Source organism: Mirounga angustirostris, unplaced genomic scaffold (genome assembly GCF_029215605.1).
Source record: "Mirounga angustirostris isolate CCGP_5_RB_7025 unplaced genomic scaffold, mMirAng1.0.hap1 SCAF_4, whole genome shotgun sequence".
Lineage (NCBI taxonomy): Eukaryota > Metazoa > Chordata > Mammalia > Carnivora > Phocidae > Mirounga > Mirounga angustirostris.
In genome coordinates, this window is record NW_026991712.1 from 44,158,337 (window position 1) to 44,181,848 (window position 23,512).

At 38.4% G+C, this 23,512-nt stretch overlaps 1 protein-coding gene across 2 annotated transcripts in view; it reads right to left on the reverse strand.

Annotated features, from left to right (window-relative positions):
- LRRC69 (leucine rich repeat containing 69) overlaps positions 1 to 23,512 on the reverse strand; it is a 104,708-nt gene that overhangs the window by 46,150 nt on the left and 35,046 nt on the right. The window contains exons 3-5 of one of the 2 annotated variants that reach the window (XM_045896253.2): positions 21,181 to 21,253; positions 14,140 to 14,335; positions 10,935 to 11,006 (exon numbers count right to left, since the gene is read on the reverse strand). The exons of the other annotated variant lie outside the window; for it this stretch is intronic. Of the exons in view, the coding sequence (XP_045752209.1) occupies positions 10,935 to 11,006; positions 14,140 to 14,335; positions 21,181 to 21,253 (341 nt within the window). The remainder of the gene's footprint in view (positions 1 to 10,934; positions 11,007 to 14,139; positions 14,336 to 21,180; positions 21,254 to 23,512) is intronic. 2 annotated transcript variants of the gene reach the window in all.

Below are 23,512 nucleotides of genomic sequence, written 5' to 3' on the forward strand. Positions count from 1 at the left end.
CTCCACCTTGCTGGGATCCTTCAGCTTCTCAGACTCCTAGGCCAGGTATGTGTGTTTGCTCCATGACAAAGGGTCCTTGCTTTTGCAGGACACCCACATCAACAAGAATGACACCTCAAAAAAGAGAACAAGAGGTAGTACTGACTGCCAGGGACTTTATCAGTAGGGATATTAGTAAAATGTCACAACTAGAGTTCAGAATAACGATTATAAAGACACTAGTTGGGCTTGAAAAAAACATAGAAGATTCTAGAGAATCCCTTTCTGGAGAAATGAAAGAACTAAAATCTAATCAAGTCAAAATCAAATAGGCTTTTAATGACATGCAATCAAAAATGGAGGCTCTAACTGCTAGGATAAATGAGGCAGAAGAGAGAATTAGTGATAGAGAAGACCAAATGATGGAAAATAAAGAAGCTGAGAAAAAGAGAGATAAACAACTACTGGATCACAAGGGGAGAATTTGAGAGATAGGTGATACCATAAAGTGAAACATTAGAATAATTGGGATATCAGAAGAAGAGGAAAGAGAGAGAGGAGCAGAAGGTATACTGGAACAAATTACAGCTGAGAACTTCCCTAATCTGGGGAAGGAAACAGGCATTCAAGTCCAGGAGGCACAGAGAACCTCCCTCAAAACCAATAAAAATAGGTCAACACTTTGACATATAACAGTGAAGCCTGCAAATCTCAGAGACAAAGAGAAAATCCTGAAAGCAGCTCAGGACAAGAGGTCTGTAACCTACAAGGGTAGAAATATTAGACTGGCAGCAGACCTATTCACAGAGCAGGCCAGAAAGGACTAGCATGATATATTCAGGGTGCTAAATAAGAACACAGTAATGAATAAACAGACAAGCATCCTGCTTTCATGGGAATTTATATTCCCTTGGACATAGAAGAATGGATTGTGGGTAGACATACAATAAGCAGGTGAACAAATAAACATACATTTATAACAGTCCCATAAAGAAAATTTTAAGAATTGAGAAAATAGAGTAATGAGATGGCTACTTTGGGTATCCAGGGAAAGCTTTCCTGAGAAGTTGATACCTGATCTGAGACCTATAACGATATAGAAGAACCAGGCATGTAGAGAGGAGGGAAGACTATTTCCTCAGGAAGGCAGGAAATAAGGAGACCATACATACCTCTTAACCAGAGAACCAGATCTAGTATCTATTTAACAGCAAGAGAATGGTCTGAGTGGGTCAAAGTTAGAGTACTTTGCTACTTCATATTCTGATACCTGCAGAAGAGTCCTAGAAACAAGCAGAAGTGATCATTAAAGAAAAGGAAATGCACTGGCTGTTGAAGAAGGTAACTGAGTTTTTTGGAATGAAGTCACTCAAGTTTTCTCACTCTCTTAATGAAATCTATCAAAAACTTCCAAATCCAGTAATGGAAAAAAAGGTAATTCAGACAAAATATCTCAATAAACATATCTCAGAAATCTTCAAGGCATCAAAGAACAGAAAAGACCAACAGAAAAACCAAGACAGGATCTAGGAGCACATGGATATCCAAAGATTTGAGTCTCACATTTTTTCTCCTGAGAAAGAAGTCTCACACCTTTTCCCCTAAGCCCAGAAAGAAATTTTCACCTAGGAATAAGGATAAATAAAAAAATATCCACCCCACACAGATAGCAGTCCAACTTTGACTATTCTGGGTGTCTCTTAAGCATTGAAACTAAAGTGAAACCATATTCTTATTTCCATTGTACTAAAGGGTGCCATTACATCACTGTCAAAGTGGCAGAAGAAAATGAAAATGTCTCTAGGAAGTTACATAATCTGAGGCCTCAAGTTATTCTCAAAAATAGTTTTTCAAATACAATGTCCTGAATATAATCAAATATAACCAAGAATTATAGCATTATACAGTTATAATATCACTATGTTGTACACCTGCAAATAATATTGTGTGTCAACTACACTTTAATAAATATATGTGTTCAATATATATATATATATATATATATATGTGTGTGTGTGCGCATTTATATACAGAGAGAGAGAGAATATTCATCTATATATATCACTAAGCACATAAAAAGAAAAGATGGTGCACTGGGTTGAATAGCATTTCTCTGGAGAACTCTGACTGATACAGGTAAATTAAACTGCACAAACAACAGACAACAGAAATCAACCCAAAAGTACTTCCCAATATGGAATTTATCAGACTCCAACATTAAAACAACTATATTTAACATGTTCCAGGAAATAAAAACCAAGCTTAAAATTTTCAGTAGATTACTGAAAAATATAAAAAGTAACATGGGGGCGCCTGGGTGACTCAGTTAGTTGGGCGTCTGCCTTCGGCTCAGGTCATGATCTCAGGGTCCTGGGATTGAGGCCCACATCGGGCTCCCTCCTCAGTGGGGAGTCTGCTTCTCCCTCTCCCTCTGCCGCTCTCCCTGCTTGTGCTCTCTCACTCTCTCTGTCAAATAAATAAATAAAACCTTTAAAAAAAAAAAAAAGTAACATGGTAGCACCACCTAGGTGGCTCAGTCAGTTGAGCATCCAACTCTTGATCTCAGCTCAGGTCTTGACCTCAGGGTCATGAATTCAAGCCCCCCTTTAAAAAGAAAAAAAAGTAACATGGTAGATATGAAAAAGGACCAACCAAAAATTGTACCACTGAATAAAGCTGAAAGAAATAACCTAATGGATGGGTTTTAAAATACATCAGACACAGCCAAAGAATAAATTATTCCATTGTAAAATATATCAGGAGGAAATATCTAGAATGAAGCAGAGAGAGAGAAAAGGAGAGAAAATAGTGGGGGAGGGAAGGGTAAGACAAGAGATACAGTGAGAAGCTGTAACATATAGCAAATTAGAGTTGCAAAAGAAGGGGGAGGTAGAAGCAATACTGAAAAAGACAATGACGAAGAATTTTTCAAAAAACAATGAAAGACATTAATTTACATATCTAAGAAGCCCAATAAATTCCAGGTGGGATGAATAAAATGAAGTTTACATCTAGACACATCATATTTGAAATGCAGAATATAAAAGACAATGAGGAAATGTTTAAAGTTGCCAGGAAAAGAAAAACAGGTTACCTAAGGAGGAGCAACAAACTATACTTCTCCCAGACCTCTCAACAGCAACAATAGAAGCTAGAAGACGATGGAACAAAGTTTTGAAAGTAGTGACCTATAATACTGTCAATTTAAAATTCTATACCCAGTAAAATTTATTCTTCAAAAATAAAGTTCAAAGAAAGATAGTTTAACTCAAACAAAAACTGTGAAACTGAATCACAGGTAGGCTCATTCTCAAAGAGAACTAAAAAAAATGTGATTTGAGCTGGAAACAAATATAGAATCCCAAAAGGAAGACTGGAGATATGGGAAGAAATGAATAACAACAAGAATGTGAAAACTGCAGATAAATCTAAATGAATACTATCTGTGTAAAATAATAATAAAACCTTTTAAAATAAAAAATTATATTTAAAATATAACTGTATTTAAAATGCAAAATTATAGTACACACAAATTATTTAAGAATGGAGGTGGACAAATAGAGTTAAAATGTCATAGTTTTTACATTGTCTAAGAGGAGGGTGTAAGTATTAATTAATAATACACTTTCATAAAGCAAGTAGGATTTTTTAAATTTTAAGGTAGTAAGTTAAAAGAATAACAAAACTGTATAAAAATGCCTTACAAAGATTCTTAAAAATGGAATCACAAAAATTTCCAATCATACCAAAAGAAGAGATGAGAGAAAAAGGAACACAGAGTTAGTGGAACAGATTACAAATATACAGGAAGATACTGAGCTAGCCCAAAATAAATCAGCAGCTACATTAAATTTAGATGAACTAAATGCTGCAATTTAAAGACAAAGGTTATCACACTGAACTTCTTAAAATGAAGAGTCATATGCTATTTATAAGAAATATATCCAAAACCTAAGGATATAGAAAGGTTGAAAGCAAAGAATTAAAATAGATGTATCCTGCAAACATGAATCAAAATAAATGTAGCTGATAAAGCCACATTAATATAAGAAAATTCAACTTTAAAGCAAAAAGCATACATAATTCAGAATACATAAGCATGAAGCCAAGACATCAAAATTTTAACAAGCACCAATGCCGATTCTTACACACTCTCAAATCTGTTTGATAAGGATATATTTTATAAGGATTAAGATCTGGAAAACACAGAGGAATAAACAGTAAATCTTTAAAACCAGGGTTTCTAAACCAAGACATTGACATTTTAGACCAGATAATACTTTGTTACAGGGGACTGTCCTGCACATAATAGAACATTTAGCAGGATCTCTAGCCTCTACCCACTATATGCTAACAGTACCACCACAATTCCTCAGTTGTGGCAGCCAAAAATGTCTCCAGATACTGCCAAATGTCGCTGAAGGGCAAATCTTCTCTGGTTGGAAATTACTGCCTTAAACCAACTTCTTCGTTACTCATTCTCACCAATCAGTGTTTTGATTTTTCTAGCAGAACAAAGCCGTTATGTTTGTTTGTTAGGTAAAGTCCATATCCACCCAATCCACCCATCCACCCATCTGTTCATTTAGCAAGTATTTATTGGGTGCCTAGTTTGCAAGACACACTGTTCTAGGAGTTGGGAATACATCAGTGAAAAAAGACAAAATCCCTGCTTTCATAGAGCTTACATTTGGGGATACGGGTGTGCGGTAGAAAAAACTCACCATCTAAATCAAAATCAATGCTTAAATAGGCTGCCTAAGAACTACATTACTGAATTTCAGTCCAAGTCTCTCTTTAAAATTTTTCTTATTTTTTATTAGGTTTACCCCTTGAAAAACACTGGCCCTCATTTTGAAATCATTTAAACTCAGCTTTTATCACACAGCAGAAAAAAAACAATAGCCCTGACTCGACTCTATGAGCAAATACCCCTATGCTCCCTTTTCTCTCAACAAGTGTGTGTTACTTAAATTTTGGAGTCTACATTTTGAAAATAAAAGCATCCCCTTTGTCACCTCAATCACTCTTTAGCCACTTGGCTAGAACAATAAAACTTCCAAGAGTAACGAGCGACAGTTAAACACTGTTCACCACCCATCACACCATGTGGAATGGGGTACTCCGGAGCAGTTACAGTCAGTCATTCGGGACCAGCCCATCCCTAATTCTGAAAAGAGCACATAGAGAAGTAAAAAGGCAGAACTCAGATGATTTACTTTAGCTAAGCAAGGAATATCAGTTACACCTGTAACTTAACGGAGCCCTCAATTTTTGAGCTAGAGTTTTAACAAAACCCTCACTGCATCCAGGGTAATATTTTATGAATTTTCTCTATGCTTTTCATTTCAAAAAGTCTGTCTCGTGAAATTTTAGAATTCGAAGGGTGAAAGAAGCAATCACATATAATTCGACACTCTCCTCCCTGCCTCCCCCCATATAAGAAACAGCTGAAAACATGATCTCATTCTCGTAAAAGCAGTGACAGGCATGGCATTTAGTCAAGTTTTGGAACTCACTGATTCTCTATTAGCTAAGCTTACATCACTTACATAAAACCACAGAGGCCACAAGGGGTTTTCATTCGGCAAGCATTGGCTTGTATCCCATTTTTTTTTAAAGGTCACTGAATGTTGTTTTAAATGTATATCTCCTAATAAACTGAGCCACTGAAGGCAGCACCGACAACCAAAGAAAATATACTATTTTCAAATTAAGGTCAAATTTTAGAGAGGATTTAATGAGCTTCAAAGATAGGGTACAGTTTTCCTTGATATTCAACAGAGACAGAAAATAAACTATAGATACGGGAATAAGAACAACGTGGATCTCTAATTTTGCTGTTCAAGAGGCAGAAAAGCAAAGGGGATGAGGTAGACAAATGGAATTTCTCATGGGCTACGGAGCAAAGTGGATACTTCAAACCAAATCACTAGATGGTGGAGACATTTGGAGATGTCCTTGAACACAGCTTCATGGCCACTTCCCTGCACATCAGTTTTAAACTTTTAGGCTAATTCCTAAACATCTTGCAACAGAGTTTCTGGACAGAAGTTTTGATACAAGACAAACATCACAATTTCATTTTCCCAGGCAATTCCTTTCCCACGATTGCACCGCACTTTTGATCACTCAAGCACATTTTTGATCATGGACATTTTGAAATTTTATATAACCATTCTCCATGTGTTTGGTCAGTTTCACAGTACTATTTCTCTCCATCCAAAGCTAAATGGCCTCCCTATGTGTAGTGCACATATTTGTATGTACTTGCTCATATACAGAAATCATTCTATTGAAGGCAGGTGACCTCATTTGTAAATGATGAGAGTCATTCAAAAATAAAATGCCTTTCTTCACTTGGACTTTGAATTAAGCACAGAAAAGTAAAACAAAAGGCACTGGGAGCATCTGTGAAATATTCAGGCTTTATGAATTAGACAACTATGAGGCTGAAGTGACACTAAGCCAGAGTCTGTGCCATGCTAGATGCAGGACAACAAAGATATGCTTAGACTGGCATGGATCAAAATCAACCGGCATCAGCTACAAATAGAGAAACCATTTTAAACTAAAGGTATTCAAGGGAAGAAAGGACATCAGGATAAGTAGTAGGCAACAATTTCAGTAAAGGGAGTTCAGTAACAAGGGGTCCTATTTTCAGAGGAATCCAGTGTGACAATCAGAAAACAAGTGAGCAAGTGAGCCACAGGGCGAAAGGATGAGACAGAAATAAACAGAATCACTGGTGAAGATCCAGGGAAAGAAGGACCCCCTTCAGGGAAATTGTTTGTTGGTTCTGTTTTATTGCTTAACCAAGGTAGGCCAGAAGACTGTAAATGGGTCTGCAGAGGAAAATAACTTGGAACCTGTTCAGGCAAAAAACACATGGAGAACAGAAAGCGTAGTAAAGTACTATAAGACTGTACCCTCCCCCCCACCCCGCCGTACACCTGCACCTACAGATCAGTGTTTATCCTGCTTTGGGCAAGTTAAAATCATCCAGGTGCTCTCATGTGTTTAAAAGCATGTGAAAGTGTCCTGCATTTGGGATGGATTCAGTGGCAGGTAGCTCAGACCAAACTTTAAAATAAAAAGAAAATAACATTTAGTATCTACCATGGGCCAAGCACTAGTAAAAGCTTTACACATATAATCTCATTTAATCATTTATTCATTCTATATTTGCTGAACACCAACTGTTGTGTCAGACCCTTTCCCAACAATGTTATGATATAAGTGTTATTAATATCCCCAATTTCCACAGGGAAAAAAATGAAACATAAAGTGATTGAGTTATGTGTTCAAGGTCACACAACTGGTAAATTGCTAACTTAGGCATATTTAATTTTTGTTTGGGAACAGTGGATTCAAATAGTCTCTTTGCCATTCAAATGATTTGTGTTTCTGGGAAAGTTACTTACATTTTTTTCTCCTGTGTTTCTCATACTGTGAAAGGGGAAAGTGTTTGCACTGTTCTCAATTTGATTTATGATGACTCTGAAGAATTCTTGAAGGAAAAAAAGGGGGGGCACTGATAAAATGGAATAGGTGCTATAACTATTATCCTTCCCATAAATAGTCCAAACATATTTTTCTCATGACAACACCACTGCATGGGGCTTTTTCTCCTTGCATTTTTTCTTATGAAAACACTATATGCCTGCAGATCTTAGGCATATACAAATACTCAAGATTCTTAACTCTGACACAGAACCTCTTTATGGAGGCCACGGCTTCAAATGAATATTAATATCATGAATTTGAAACTGAAAGCAAACAGCAATTGTGGAAAACAAAGGGTTGGCTATGGTTTACATCTTTTAAAGCATATTTCCTCTATGTCTACCCTCAGCAAAGCACTTTCCCATAAGTTATCATATTTATATGTGTCCTTGTAAATAGTTTACCTAGACCTGAGCCCCACTTCCAAATACAACCACCTAATGCAAATGGGAAACTTTTCAAAGACAAAACTTAGAGACTATTACAAGTTCCATGATGACGGATTTGACCAAACTTTCCCCAAAATAAAGTTTAGTGTTTAAAGTCATATGTTAAAAATCTCTTCAGTGTTTAGATTGGCTGATAAATAAATGTTTAAGAAGTTGTGTCAGTGGTATACATTCACCAAGTGCATCCACAGGGTGGCTGAAGAGGAGCAACATTTAAAACTTAGCTTCCAACTTTACAGGCATTCCTTGTGTTCACATACCAAAATCCTGGTTTCTGTGTAAAGTATTTTCCAGAGCATACAGGTATTGTATTTGTTCAAGGAATGTTCCTTGAGTATCGTTTTAGTGAAGACACAGGGAAGTTCTCAGAACCCAAACTCCCTGTGAGATGAAAGAAAGGTCTCATTTATTTGTATAGCATAACAGAGACTGCCCCTGCCTGTCATTCCTAAGACAAAGAATTTGTTGCTCAGTATTTTTTTTTTTTTATCAGAGGCAGAGTTCTAATATGAGAAGAGCCCTGGCCTTGCAGCCGAAAATCTTGAGTGCAAATCCAAACTCTATCACTGCTCTACATTTCCAGCCCAGGGTGCTCCAGGTGTGGTCCCCAGACTTGCAGCATCAGTATCACCTGAGAACTTAACAGGAATTCAAATTCTCGAGCTCCCCAACCTACTGAATCAGAAACTCTACAGGTATGGGCCAGCCCTCTGCCAATTCCCAAGTCATCCAGGAACTCTGATGCCCTCTCAAGTCTAAGGGCAGCTGCTGTTAAGTAAATTACTTCTCTGGAGCCTCAGTGCTAAACAGGAATAATAATACCAGATTGGTCTTCTTCAATGCGCTATTCAAAATCAAACTGTTATAAATATTTAATAACATGCAAAATTGCTTTGCAAATCTGCTAATTACTAAATAATTGCAAAGTACTGCTTTAGAAATATAACCTTTAGTGCCATTTCTCAATCGGAAAAGTACAGTCATGATAGTTCAGGCAGTTAGACTAATGGAGGATTCTGATCACAAGTGTTACAGAAATGTGAAGTTTTCTGTTAAGTCTGCGAATGTTTTATAGATATTTTGTTATAACCTTCACATCAAAGGCAAATGTCATGATGCCCCCTGGTGATCACCATTAAAACTTTTTCTCACTTTTGTCAGGTCAAATTTTTCTTCAAATGACTGCAATTTGAAAAATAACTGGGCTCTTGAGGGAAAGAGGAGCTGGAGAAAGATCGCTGTTAAAAGATTTTTTTAAAAATTTAAAAATAATTGTTTCGAGGGAACTAAAAAACTCAGTAGTTTACTTAGCTTACCGTCTACCTGCAAGACAGACTTGAAAAGAATTACTCTCCTACGTGGTATAAACTCTAACGGTCCCACAGAAATGGTGGCACCGGAAGACTGCTTTGGAAAACCTGGAAGGCATCACAGGGCAGAGAGAGGTGAGCTAAGACTTGCAGGATGATAAGACCTGATCGCCTTTACCAGGTCAATATTAACAACATCCAATCATTAAACATTCAAAACTGTGTATTTTTGGAGGATAATCTGGCAATTCCTACACAGTGCATTTGTTGTGAGGAGCACTTGTATGGAGATGCTGAATCACTATACTGCACACCTGAAATGAATGTTACGCTGTATGTTAACGAACTGGAATTTAAATAAAAACTTTTCAAAAGAAGTAAACATTACCATACGACTCAGCAATTCCACTTCTAGGTATATACCCCAAAGAAATGAAAACAGAAACTCAAAGATACAGTTGTACAACCCATGGTCATAGTAGCATGATTCTCTATAGCCAAAAGGTGGAAGCAACCCAAGTGTCCACTGACAGATGAATGGATAAACAAAGTGTAACAGATACGTACAACGGAGTATTATTCAGCCTTTAGGAAGGAGGGAAATTCTGACACAGGCTATAACATAGATGATCTTTGAAGACATTATGTTAAATGAAATGTGGTCACAAAAGGACAAAGTATTGTATGTTTCTATGAGGTATATTGTACCTAAATGAGGTGCCCAGAGTTGTCAGATTTGTAGAGACAGAAAGTACAACGGCGGCTGCAAGGGGTCGGGGTGGGGGGGGAGGGAATGGGAAGACAGTGTTTAAGGGGAACAAAGTTTTAGTTGGAGAAGACAAAACACTTCTGGAGACAGTTGGCGATGGCTGTGCAGCACCGTGAATATCTACCTAGTGCTGTAGAGCTGCACACTTACAAATAGTGAAAATGGTAAATTTTATGTTACATATATTTTAACACAATTAAACTACATTTTTTTCTAAAACAGACTTTACACTCATTTTTCATATTTGAGTCGCCTTGAGTGCAAAAAATTTTTCTAAGGGTAAAAAGGACTGAAATTTCAGTTTGAAGTCGATCTATCAGCAAAAGTATTTAACAGATCAGAAACTATTTGTTGAATACCTTCTGGATTGATGAGCTTCTAATTATTACCCTGAATGTGGAACTACGCTTGCTCGGGCATAAAAATGCAGTATGAAAAACTGCCGTTTCTTTCTCAAAAGTCAAACATTGCCAAGACCAACTGTTCCTCAGTTTTTTGAAATACAGTAAAGTCAAAATTCATTCCCAAATGGAAAAAAGTGTGTTTTTCATTGTTCATGGCTCAAAAACAACTAACAAAAGTGTCACCTTGGATTAATTACAAGGGATAAAAATGTATGCTCTGGAAAGCCTTTTCAAAAAGTCTGAGGTGACCAAAACAGTATAAAATAAAAAAACATTTAAAATATTTATGATAGCAATCAGAGTTCACTTAGTTCAAACAATCTAAGCAGGCAGAGAACACATGGGAAGGAATGGGAGAGAACAGGTTTTGAAATTCTAGAACAAAGAAAATCTTTGAGTCATTTGTATAATACAAGGTTCCAATTACTACAAGGTTTTACAACTGCTCACATTTTTCGAATCTCAATAGCATAAACAAAGTTATATTTCATTTATAATAGAGGTAGACTCTACTTACTCCTGATGGAAATGTCTGAATAAAATTTCCAGCTATGTCTAGGATTCTTAGTTTTATAAGATCACAAAGTCCCTGTGTCAGAAAACAAAAGAGAAAGATTTTTAAAAATCTAATATGTAGAATCATAAATATTTCTTCCAACTTCAAACTTGATGGGATTGACCATCTTTCCTAATTACCTGATCAATGCTTCAGGGCCTCCTAAGATCCCTATGTCCTCGGGTGCCAGATTCTCTGTGGTCTCCATTTCCTCTGACTACTCCAGGGCAACATAACATGGTGGCCAAAAGTTAGGCTATTTGTAGGTTCAGATCTGACATCTGACACTATGTAACTATGGACAAATTTCTTAATCTCTTTGCACTTCAGTTTCCCCATTTGTAAAACGAAAATGGTAATGGAAGCCCTTACTTTGATATGGCTGATGAATGGATTAAATAAGTTACTAATCAGAAAGTGCTTACTGAAGGGCCTTATAGTGAGAACTTAATAGACATTACTAAAATTAAAATACAAAGAACTTTTGAGAGGGGCGCCTGGGTGGCTCAGTCGTTAAGCGTCTGCCTTCGCCTCAGGTCATGGTCCCAGGGTCTTGGGATCGAGCCCCGCTTCGGGCTCCCTGCTCGGCAGGAAGCCTGCTTCTCCCTCTCACACTCCCCTTGCTTGTGTTCCCTCTCTCACTGTGTCTCTCTGTCAAATAAATAAAATCTAAAAAAAAAAGAACTTTTGAGAAACAGAAAACAGATGTAAAAGGTCTATCAACAATTCCAAAGGCATTTATTTCACATCTACCTTTTGCTTAGCACTGTGCTAACGCAATCCTTTCCTTATAAAAATAAAGTAAAATCTGTTAATGTCTCTATCTACATGCCCAGTGTGACTGAATGGGCATATACATTCACACCCATGTGCAGGCCTACACATAATTTATAATGTACCAGGGACTCCTGGGTGGCTTAGTCTGGTTAAGTATCCAACTCTTGATTTTGGCTCCGATCATGATCTCAGGATCCTGGGATCAAGATCCATGTGGAGCCCAGCGTCAAGTTCCACGCTCAGCGTGGGGTCTGCCTGAGATTCTCTCTCCCTCTCTCTCTCCCTCTGCCCCCCCACCTCATGCTCTCTCTTCTAAGTAAATAAACAAAATCTTCTAAAAAATTAAAAATATAGAAATAAATTTAAAAATTATTTAAAATATAATGTACCAGAAAATGATTCATAATTTGTTCATTATCAAGACAAATGAGTATTTCCTATAATGCCTTACCATTTATAATGCAGACCAAAAAGAACAATGGTAGACTGAATCATATTAAATGTACAAGGATATATGATCATAGGCATTCTTTACATAATAATTCAGGACTGTACTTAGTAGCATTTAAATTTTTTAAAGTCCAAACTCTTCATGATTTAAAAAAAAAAAATGTAGGAAGAGTACTGTTCGAAGTACAGACTTTTAAGTCAGACAGACATGGATTTAAGCCCCTTTTCTGACCTTTGCAAACTGTGTTCAAGTCATATAACCTCTCATTTCCTTATTTTAAATGGGTAGGGGCACTGGGTGGCTCAGTTGGTTAAATGTCTGCCTTTGGCTCAGGTCATGATCCCAGGGTCCTGGGACTGAGCCCTGGATCAGGCTCCCTGCTCAGCGGGGAGTCTGTTTTTCTCCCTCTCCCTCTACCCCTCCCCCATGCTTGTGCTCTCACTTGCTCTCCCTCTCTCTCAAACAAAATCTTTAAAAAATAAAATAAAATAAAATGGGTAAATAAGAAGAGCAACATCACAGAGTTGTTATGAACACTAAATAATATAATGCTTCATGACAATGATCGTGGTACTACTGTTACTGTTTTTCCCTCAAATAAACGTATTACACTTTTAATAGATTTAGTTTGTAATTTTGAGAACTGTTCTTACTCATTTACAGAAATTAGGATTTTTTAAGGAATTGAAGAATAAAATTTTTGAAATATTTTTACAGCCTACAACTTGCTATATTTTCACATATCACATTACAGTGTGCACAGAATTTTTATTTATTTTTATTTTATAAGATTTTCTTTATTTATTCATGAGAGGCAGAGAGAGCGAGAGGGAGGGGCAGAGGCAGAGGGAGAAGCAGACTCCCCGCTGAGCAGGGGGCCAGATGTGGGGCTCGATCCCAGCTCCCTGGGATCATGACCTGAGCTGAAGGCAGACCCTTAACCAACTGAGCCACCCAGGCTCCCAGAATTTTTAAAGGGAATATCCTCTTGAGAGAAAAATGAAACAGCAGGAATTGATCTACTTTTTGTATTCCTCAATTTACTGCATGACATGCATTCCCTCCTATCAAATTAACTTTAATTTGCATAGGGAAGGAAGGTAAACCCAGTGACAAGTTCCTAGCAGGAAACAGTACTCTCAAACTGGGAAATTTGAGGAGAGTTTAATAAAGCCACCATTTATAAAAGTTTGGCAAGGTTCCCACAACATTCCCAAAAGCTGGCAACAGCAGGGAGTTCTTTACTGCCATGGGCCTTAAGAACCAAGGGGAGGTAGTAATGGTCCATATGAGGATCACCTAATATTCCTTATGGTCTGCCATGCACGCAACTTACAACATCCTATCAGGAATGGTACCAGGGGAATACCATCTGGTACTTACTCTCCTCCTGCCCTTTCATGTCCTATTAGCCAGAGGACAAAGGAGTTTACTGATGCCCATGCAGGTCAGTTTTCCAGGCACAGAACATGTTGTAAAAAGATGGAGAGTAGATATGTAGGAAAAATGGAAGACATATAGCACATATTCGAAAACCAAAATGTACTTACAATTTATGCCATACATAGGTTGTCAGATAAAATACAAGAGGTTCCCTTAAATTTACATTTCAAACAACAATTTTTTTTTTTAGTATAAGTATGTCCCATGCAATATTTGGAACACACATATACTAAAAAATTATTCCTTACTTATCTGAAATTCAAGTTTAAGTGAGCATCGTGTATCCTTATTTACTAAATCTGGCATCCCTAGCTATGTGGAATAATCCAAGTTATAACCCTCTTTTGTGATAGGGCTTTGGGAACTGACTATGCCTAATCAGAGGGAAAGTAAATGATGGCTTGTACTCAGATGTCCAAACCTATTCCATAACCACTCCCCATTGTGTCATAATGAGTTCTTCCCCAAGAAAATTTGGTTCCATGTTTTCCTTACCTCTGGCAAAACTTCAATGTTGTTCCTGACCAGAAGAAGCTTCCGGAGCGTCTTCAAAAACTTAATCTCCTCAGGTATGCAAATGAGCTGATTGTAGTTAAGTTGAAGTTCAGAAAGATTCTTAAGAAAACAAAGTTCTTTAGGAATGCTGGCTAGCTGGTTATGATTTATACTCAAATATACAAGACTTTTTAATCTAAAAAATAAAGCATATGAATGAAATTCATAAGAATAAGAAAGCCCATTGTACTTTTCAGAAGCCATGTGTCAATTCATTTTTTTGTAGCTCATCTGAGCCTTACTTTAGTCATGGGTTCACAACTAATACAAATACTTTGAGCATAAAAAAATCTTTACTATAATTTAACTTTTAAAGATATTTTATAATCAGATAGCTTATGTCAAAGGAATTTTAGGTAGGGGCGCCTGGGTGGCTCAGTCGTTAAGCATCTGCCTTCGGCTCAGGTCATGATCCTGGGGTCCTGGGATGGAGCCCCGCATCAGGCTCCCTGCTCCTCGCGAAGCCTGCTTCTCCCTCTCCCACTCCCCCTGCTTGTGTTCCCTCTCTCGCTGTGTCTCTCTCTGTCAAATAAATAAATAAAATTTAAAAAAAAAGAATTTTAGGTAATCAAAACCTCAATTTAAGAGAGAGAAAACTCTATTTTCACTTTTTGTACGTATACATTGGCTATAATAAAAAAGAAGCCAGAAGACAAAGGAGGACATAGACATGCATAAATATACATATACATATATACATGGATATAAATGGATAGAGGTATAGATATAGGTTAAATATCCTGCACCAAACAGATGTGAGAACTACTTAGTTGCTACGGAAGATACAAAGATGAATCAGCCACAAATTCTGCCCTTATGGATATCATGGTCTGGAAGGAGATATTAGAGCCATAAAATGAAGATAGGAAATGCCATCAGACAGGGAGAAAGGGATTAAGGAAATTTGAGTTTCTAGTTGCAGGTATAGTAGTAAGGTATATCATAAGCATTTTGGAAGAATAAACATTTGAACTTGGCTTTGAATAACGGAACTTGTAAAACCAGGGCAACAGAGGCAACATAGTAAGCTGAGAAAAATATTAATATTTTGAATAAAGAAGCGAAAGAAATTAGTAATGTTCAGCATCAACTATGTACCTGTGCATTAAACTATATCATCAGCACAACCCTAAGGCTGGAATTATTACCCTTAATTTAGAAATGAGGAAAATAAAGGACGAGAGGCAGTAAACAACCAGCCCACCCATCTAGTAGATAACACTGTCAAGATTCAAATGCAGATGTGTCTGTTTGCAAAGCAAAGAATGAAAATATATAATAATCTCAAGGTCCAATGTTTTGAGATTAAAGTAATAACAGAATGAGGTGATGTTTCTTAGACCATTAAAAAGGGGGGCCTGGAGGAAGGAAAGTGGTCAGAGCAGGTGAAGGGGACTGGGGGAAGACTACAAACCTGACAAGAAAAGCCACATGAACAGATGAGATTGACAGGAAGAACAACAAAAAGGGCAGGAGAAGAGAGAGAAGCAGCAAGTGGGAAAGATTCTTGAGGAATGTGAACATCTGACAAAAAAAAACAAAAACAAAAAAGGCACCTAGAAAAGGCATTAATAGAGAAACAGGAGATGAACCAGGTTAACAAAGAATCTTTAAAGGTATGGGAGGAGAGAATTTCAAAATTAAAGAGATGGTCAACACTTTAAATGTTAAAGAGAGGTAATACAAACAACCCTACTAGAACCAAAAACAGAGTCATAGACTACAAAGTCGCTATTTAAAAAATCTATTGCACTTCTAAACTATAGCCATAAAAATTGGAAAAGAAAAGCTCTAAAAACTCCATTTACAATAACATAAAAAAAAACCCACCATAAAATAGTTAGGAAAACATTTAACAAAGGATAGGAGAGAACTCTATACTGAAAACTGTCAATTATGACTGAGAAAATTTAAAGGAGCTCTAAATAAAAGTAGGGTTATGTCTTGTCCACATATAAAAAGAAACAACATTGCTAAGATGCCACTTCTCCACAAATTGATCTACAGTTCAACTTAGCGCAAATAAAAATCTTTTTTAAAGATTTATTTATTTATTTATTTGAGAGAGAGAGAGAGAGCGCACAGTGGGGAGAGGGAGAGGGAGTCTGAAGCAGACTCTGCGCTAAGCACAGAGCCCCATACTGGACTCAATCTCACGACCCTGGGATTACAACCTGAGCTGAAACGAAGAGTTGGACCCTCAACTGACAGCACCACCTAGGCGCTCTCCCAAATAAAAATCTTAAAGTTTCTTTGTGTAAAAACTGACAAATCAATTTTAAAATTTACATGGATATTCAAAGTACCTAGTGTGACCAAAACTATAATAAAAAATACAAAGGACTAGTATTAACTGATTTCAAAGCTTACAGTACAGCTACAGTAATTAAGATAGTATTTAGGGAAATTATAGAAAAATAGATCAATGCAATAGAAGGGAGAGTCCAAATAGACCTATAAATGGCCATTTGATTTTGGGAGTGTCAAGGTAACTCAATTAAGAAAAGACAGTCTTTCAACAAATGGTGCTAGAACAACTGGATAAACATATGTGGAAAAATAAACTTTGACCATTACCCGACATCACACACAGACATTAATTTGTGATGACTCATAGACCTAAATATAAAAACTAAAACTATAAAGTTTGTAGAAGAAAATATAGGATAATGTGGGAAAAAAGTGAACTTTGACTATAACCCCACACTATGCACAAGCATTAATTTGAGATGAATCATAGACCTAAATATAAAAACTAAAACTATAAACATTGTAGAAGAAAATATAGGATAATATCTTGATAACTTTGGGGTAAGGAAATATTTCCTTAAAAGGCCACAGAAAGCACTAATCTTAAAATAAAAATATTTATAAATTGGCCTTCATCAAAGTTAAAAACTTCAGTTCATCTAAAGGTACTGTTAAGAAAATAAAAGGCAAGCCACATACTAGAAGAGATATTTGCAATACATACACTTATCAAAACACCTGTATCCAGAAAGGATAAGGAACTCTTACAACTCAATGCTAAGAAAGAAAAAAAAACACAAATTTTTTTCAAGGAAAAAGTACTTGATACAAACACTTCACAAAAGAAGACATAAAAATAGGGAATGAGAACATGAAAAGGTGCTCAACTGTCATTAGACATTAGGGAAATGCAAACTAAAACTACCAAGAGATATGACTTCATATCTACTGCAGTGGTTAACATTTTAAAAACTGCTGGAATGTAAAATGGTACAACCACTTTGCAAAACTATTGGCAGTTCTTTTTTTTTTTTTAATTTTATTTTATTTATTTATTTGACAGAGAGGGACACAGCGAGAGAGGGAACACAAGCAGGGGGAGCGAGAGAGAGAGAAGAGGCTTCCCGTGGAGCAGGAAGCCTGACGTGGGACTGGATCCCAGGACCCTGGGATCATGACCTGAGCCGAAGGCAGACGCTTAACGACTGAGCCACCCAGGTGCCCCCCACTATTGGCAGTTCTTAATAAATTAACATACGCCTATAATCCTACTCAATGACTCTACAACTCTACTCCTAGGAATTGAAATGAAAAATAGGGGAGCCTGGGTGGCTCAGTAGTTAAGCGACTGCCTTCAGCTCAGGTCATGATCCCAGGGTCCTGGGATCAAGCCCCCGCATCGGGCTTCCTGCTCCGCGGGAAGCCTGCTTCTCCCTCTCCCACTCCCCCTGCTTGTGTTCCCTCTCTCGCTGTGTCTCTCTCTGTAAAATAAATAAATAAAATCTTAAAAAAAAAAAATGAGAAATAAATTAAACATATGTCCACAAAAAGATTTCTACAAGAATATTTATAATAGCTTAATTCATAATAGCCCCAAATGGGAAATAATCCAAACATCCATGAACAGGCAAAAATAACTTGTGGCATAATTCATGCAATGAAATGCTACTGGGGATAAACAAAAGACAACGAATTGCTGACAAATGCAACAATAAGGTGAATCTCAAAAAAAAATTTATGCTCAGCAGTAGACACAAAAGAAAACAGACTGTATGATTCCATTTACTTAGTTCTAGGACAAGTAAAACTAATTTGTAGAGGTAGAAATAGAATAATAGTTGCTTACGAGAGGTAAGAATTCAGGAAGTGTACATGAGGAAATTTGTGGATTGAAGGAAACGTTCAATACCTTATTGCTGTGTGTACATTGGTCAAAACTCAATGAATGGAACACTCATGACTTTTGTGTAATTTGTATTCAGCAGAGAGAAAAGGCCATTAGATTTGATTGCCCAAAGGATACTAATGGTCTTTAAAAATAATATAAAGTAGAATGAAGCGGGGAAAAAAGATAATTTTAAGGGGTTAAGTAGAAAACAAAAGCAATAGACAGATGACAGTTTAGAGAAATTTGACTATAAAAGAGAATGAGGGAGCAAGAGAGAAAAGGCAAGAAGTAGACTTTGTCTTAAGGTCTACTTAAGGCAAGATAAAGAGGCTGAAAAGAAGGGAATGAGGGAGCCAAATTTCTTGGTAAAATAAGGAGCAAAGTCATTTGCAGAGAGGATATAGGGTCAAAACTGGACAACCCAGCATTAAAAGAGAGTGAAAGTGTGTGGAGTAGGTCCTGTGAAAAAAAGGACAAGAAATTTTCTTCACTAACCACTGTTACAATCACGACTCTAATTGATTCTACTCTGAATTACTACTATGGCAGTTGGTTTTTCATTTTGTCCTTATTCCAAGGCATAAAGCTGAGCTCAGAGGCTACTGTAAATAGCCATCATTCGTTGGTTGACTAAAGAGCAGAAGGGAAAACAAGTATGTGTCATTGTTTCCATTTCCAGGAGCAGGGAGAACTTTTCACTCTTCCAAGAGAAAACTACAGGAAGCACACTTGCAGCTTCTCCCTGCCCCCCTTCCTCTCCAGTAGGCTGAAGAATAACTTCACTGAGTGGCGAATTTGGAGAAAGAACTGAGCCCACTGGCTTAGTCCCTTCCTTTCTCCCTTTCTTTCAGAGAGATTCTGTCCCTAGGATGCCCACATTCTCCTTTTCCTTCTGTGGCTGTGCAGCCCTGCCCAAGACAGAGTTGTTTAGGGGCAAAACTCTCTCCTGTCCAGGTTTGACTCCAAATCCATGAACCAATACTCTGTAGTTTAAGTAAGCCAACAAACAGAACTCTCCCCCTCCCAGATGCTAAACAAATGGAGAAATAAGATATGGAATTCGGAAAGAAGGGAATCACACATCAGTATAGAGCTGACACGAACATTCTCAGGCTCCCTACCAATCCTCTCCTGAATCAAACATACCCACCCAGTCACAGCCTTTCCTGCTAAGGAAGCTGCTTACTCAAAGGCAGAGTAAAAAGAAGACACTGAGCCACGTACACTCAATGCTTTTCCCAAATTCACCAGTAAGTCAATCTTTCATCTCTAAAAAGGGAGGAACAAAAAGAAGAATAAAAATAACAACCCATAATAAGAATAGCTAACATCCACTGAGCACTTAATATGTCCCAGGCTTAATCCTAAATATTTTTGATGAATTTGCCTATTTAACTGTCAAAACAACACTATGAATAGCACTATTATTGTCCTCATGCTGCAGCTGAAGACACTAAGGTATGGGAAGGTGAAGAAATTTTACCAACATCAGAAAATGGAATCCAGCTTGAGGAAGTGACCAATCAGCCTACATATAGGACAAAGCCAGAATACAGACAATTCAGAATTATCTATAGAATAGTGTAGACTTATATATTTTGCAATCCTACATTTTTCAGTGAAAGATTTCATTTCATATCATCTTCTAACATGTCACTATAGATTTATACAGTTCTGTGACTATTATACTTAATACTCAAATCAGATCTAAGCTTAATAAACTGTGAAATCATAATATATTACAGCTGAAAAGGTTCTGAAGTACATCTACTCAAAATTTTTCCTTTAGAGACAAGAAAGCTAAGGTGCAGTTAAATTACTTGACCAAAGTCGTAAGGCTAGCTGCACAAAGATATGACCTAGTTTGCCAGATCTTCCCCTTCTTCATTATATCATTGATACACAAATCCATTGATAAGCCAAATAAATGAAAGAGCAAGCAAACAACTTTGGCATTTTCATTGTTATAAATAGTCTTCAAAAATTAGATCACTTAAAATTTTTTCTAGTCACTCTGACTTAAAACATTACTTTCTCTGTGAAAATCTCTCTGGGAAGCATAATATATTGACTAGAAGTATAGACAAGTGAATTGGAATAGATTTTAGGTGCTGCACAAATCCCTTTGTTAAGAACTGTTCATAGTTCTGTATCCTTTAAAAATCTGGATGCTCTTATGTTGTAATACATCTGTTTCTATTCAACAGGCAATAAAGAGAGTCTCCAAAGTCAAGTAAACCCAAGTAGGTTTCTCTCCATCTGTCAGAGGAAAAACCCAAGAGAGTGTTTTGCCTGCAGAAGGACGAGGCCCTCAGCTGGCTCAAGAAAGCCACTGTAACGGCAGCCCATCTGTGCAGATGTGCAGGATAAGATGTGCAGCATTTTGTTGTTGTTGTTGTTGTTAATGATAATAAAATGTGGGGGTTTTTAATGAAAATGCTATCTTGATTTTCAACACTTTGTTTTTACATTACCTTTTCCATCAAGCTGAAAATGGTTTCCAGTACTTTATGAAATAAAATTTAATGTCCCCAATTCTGTATCAGAGCAAACTCCAAGAACTCCAGAGTTAGGAAATCAATAATGCAATCAACTTTAGAACTTTAGGTTTCAAACCCCCACTTTTACACTTAGACCACCAAGTCATGCTATTTCTCATCTCCCTGAAGTGTTTCAAGAATCGTCTGCTTAAAATTAGTGGCTTGTCTCAGTCCTTCAGATGCCTCTTTGCCATGTACAAACCCCACAGGGACTTGAGGCCAGGCAATGAGGTTGAGGTTCAGATGGCCAGGGTGGAGCTGGTGAAGGGATGTTTAACCAAGTCTCACTATAAACCAAATTACCTGCTGACTTCTTGAGGAATCCATGTGAGCTGATTGTTGTTCAGATTAAGCAGAATCAAATTTTGTAAGCCATCTGTTGGAAAATAATTTTGTTTACGCTAGCTATCTCTTAGAGAATAACTTGTAGCCACTTTTCTATATACCGTTGTTTTCCTTCTGGTTTCTTGCCTTGGTCAAGGCTCTTGGGGTTGCTGGTGACAGATACCCTCTTAAACTAGCTTAAGCAAAACAGGGGGACTTCATCACCAAATTAAAAAGCTAAATCACAGCGCCCAAGAGCAGAGAGCCCAGCCAGGCTCACCACGAACTGGAACCAGAAACTACGTGGCATCTGAACCCAGGGTTAATTTGGTTTAGTTTTAACTCACAAGGGCTGTCCCATAAATGTTTGTTGAGCGAATAAATGAAGTCCAAAGAGTCCTCCTTACTGGCGGCATTCACCCATCCATCAGGAAAACCACGCGGGCCGAGCGGTCTAAGGCGCCGGCCACCAGCACCCTGCCCTCGCGCACGACTGGGAAACGTGAGTGGGCAGACCCCCCGTGAGCGAGCCCGGCACGTGCGCGCACACTCACGCACGCACGCGTACCACCGTCTCTCCGCACGCGTGCACACCTGTCAGGCTCTGCGCCCCTGTGCATGCGCCGCAGCCCCACCGCTGCGCAGCACCTCGGGCAGGTGACCCACGACGGCGCTCTCTTTGCAGCTGCGCAGGAGGAACTCCCTGGAGAGGAGGACGAAGGGGACGTTAAGTGTGCACAAGTGTCCACGCAGCTCCAGGGCCAGCGTGACCTTGGAGGGACGAGTAGACGCGCTAGCACGTGGCGCGAGGACTTGGGCATCTTCTTCACCAGAGGTGCGAAGGAGCTGAGGCACTCTGCCGCTTTTGTGGGGAATAGGCCCTCCTCGGCCACTAACCTCTGCGCAGAGCCCAAGGCAAAGTGGACGGACTGGGGGCCTGTGCACTTGTCCTTCTTCCCGGCTCGTCGGACTGGCAGCACTGTGTCGCACACGGCGTGGTCCGGCACGCCTCTCCCGCGCGGAATTCGCAGATGGTGCTATACTGCAGGCGGGCCGGGGGGAGAAGGTCGTGGCGTGGCTCGCCAGCAGCTCACTGAGGTCCATCTCCCGAGGCAGCACCCCCAGCCCCTTGAACTCGAAGTCGGTGACTCAAGGCAGCTCCAGGTACATCTCCACGGCAGGCTTCTCTCTGTCAGGCTTGGCTATGGCTGTGCCGGCCGCCCAACACACTTTGCCCTTAGCCCGTGGGGGTGGGGGGAATCATATTAATATAAATGCATGTGTAATGCAACATGATTATAGGCTCATATATGTGTATTGGCTGTGTATGCATATACATAGGCCTTTCGTTGCTCTTGGTAGTCACAGAAATGCTCATGCCTGGGTCTGCTGGGCTTCTCATGCTTTTTCTGAACCACTGAACCAAGTTGTGATATCCAAGGACACATACACCATGCTCCAGGCTAATACTCATATCTCCCCCAGGAGTTTCTCAAAGTCCAGTGGATATATTCTCAGGGCATCTCTGCAGAACACAGAGTTTTATTTCTCATTACAGCTTCTCTCAGCTTCATATTTATATTCTCTCTCTCTCTCTTTCTCTCTCCACCCTACTCCCATCTTTCCCCCACTCCCCAGGCTTTCTCTTTTGAGCAGATTTTCTCTAATTTTCCATATATTCTTAGCCATCCTACAATTCCTGTGTTTGAATGTTCACAGACAGGGTAGACAGTTCTCAAACTGGGATGCCTACAGGAACTAAGAAGATAACTCAGAACATTGTAGTGGCGCTGGAGGGAGTGTACCTGGCAGGAGTGTGTAGAACTGGTGAGGACCTGCCTTATCTAACAGGGCAATTACCATTCAGCCAGATCTTGGGACACAAGTCTAGCCCCGGCCCAGTCTGGTTCTGGTCAGGGGCACTGGGTCATGTAATACATGCTGGATAGTGCTCAACTCCCTGATACCAAACTACTTCTGGCTCTTGGATAATAAGGACACAACATAAAACATATTCCGTGTCACTCACATGGGCTTTTCAAAGTTCAACAGCCCAAAGCCAAGAAATACAGAAACTACAGACATCCAAGGGCACTGTATACAGGTTACATATATTTTATAAACTCAAATTTAAGGGCACATGAGAAAAAAATTTTCTTTATGGAAACCTAAATTAGCATTAATTAGGTTGCTTAATATTATTTATATAAGTCGGGTTTTACCTAAGTTTGTCCCCTCAATATGGTTTATAAAATAGTTTATAAAATTGTGTTTGTTTTCATGCCCTTAATTTTTTTCTTGTGTAAACTGT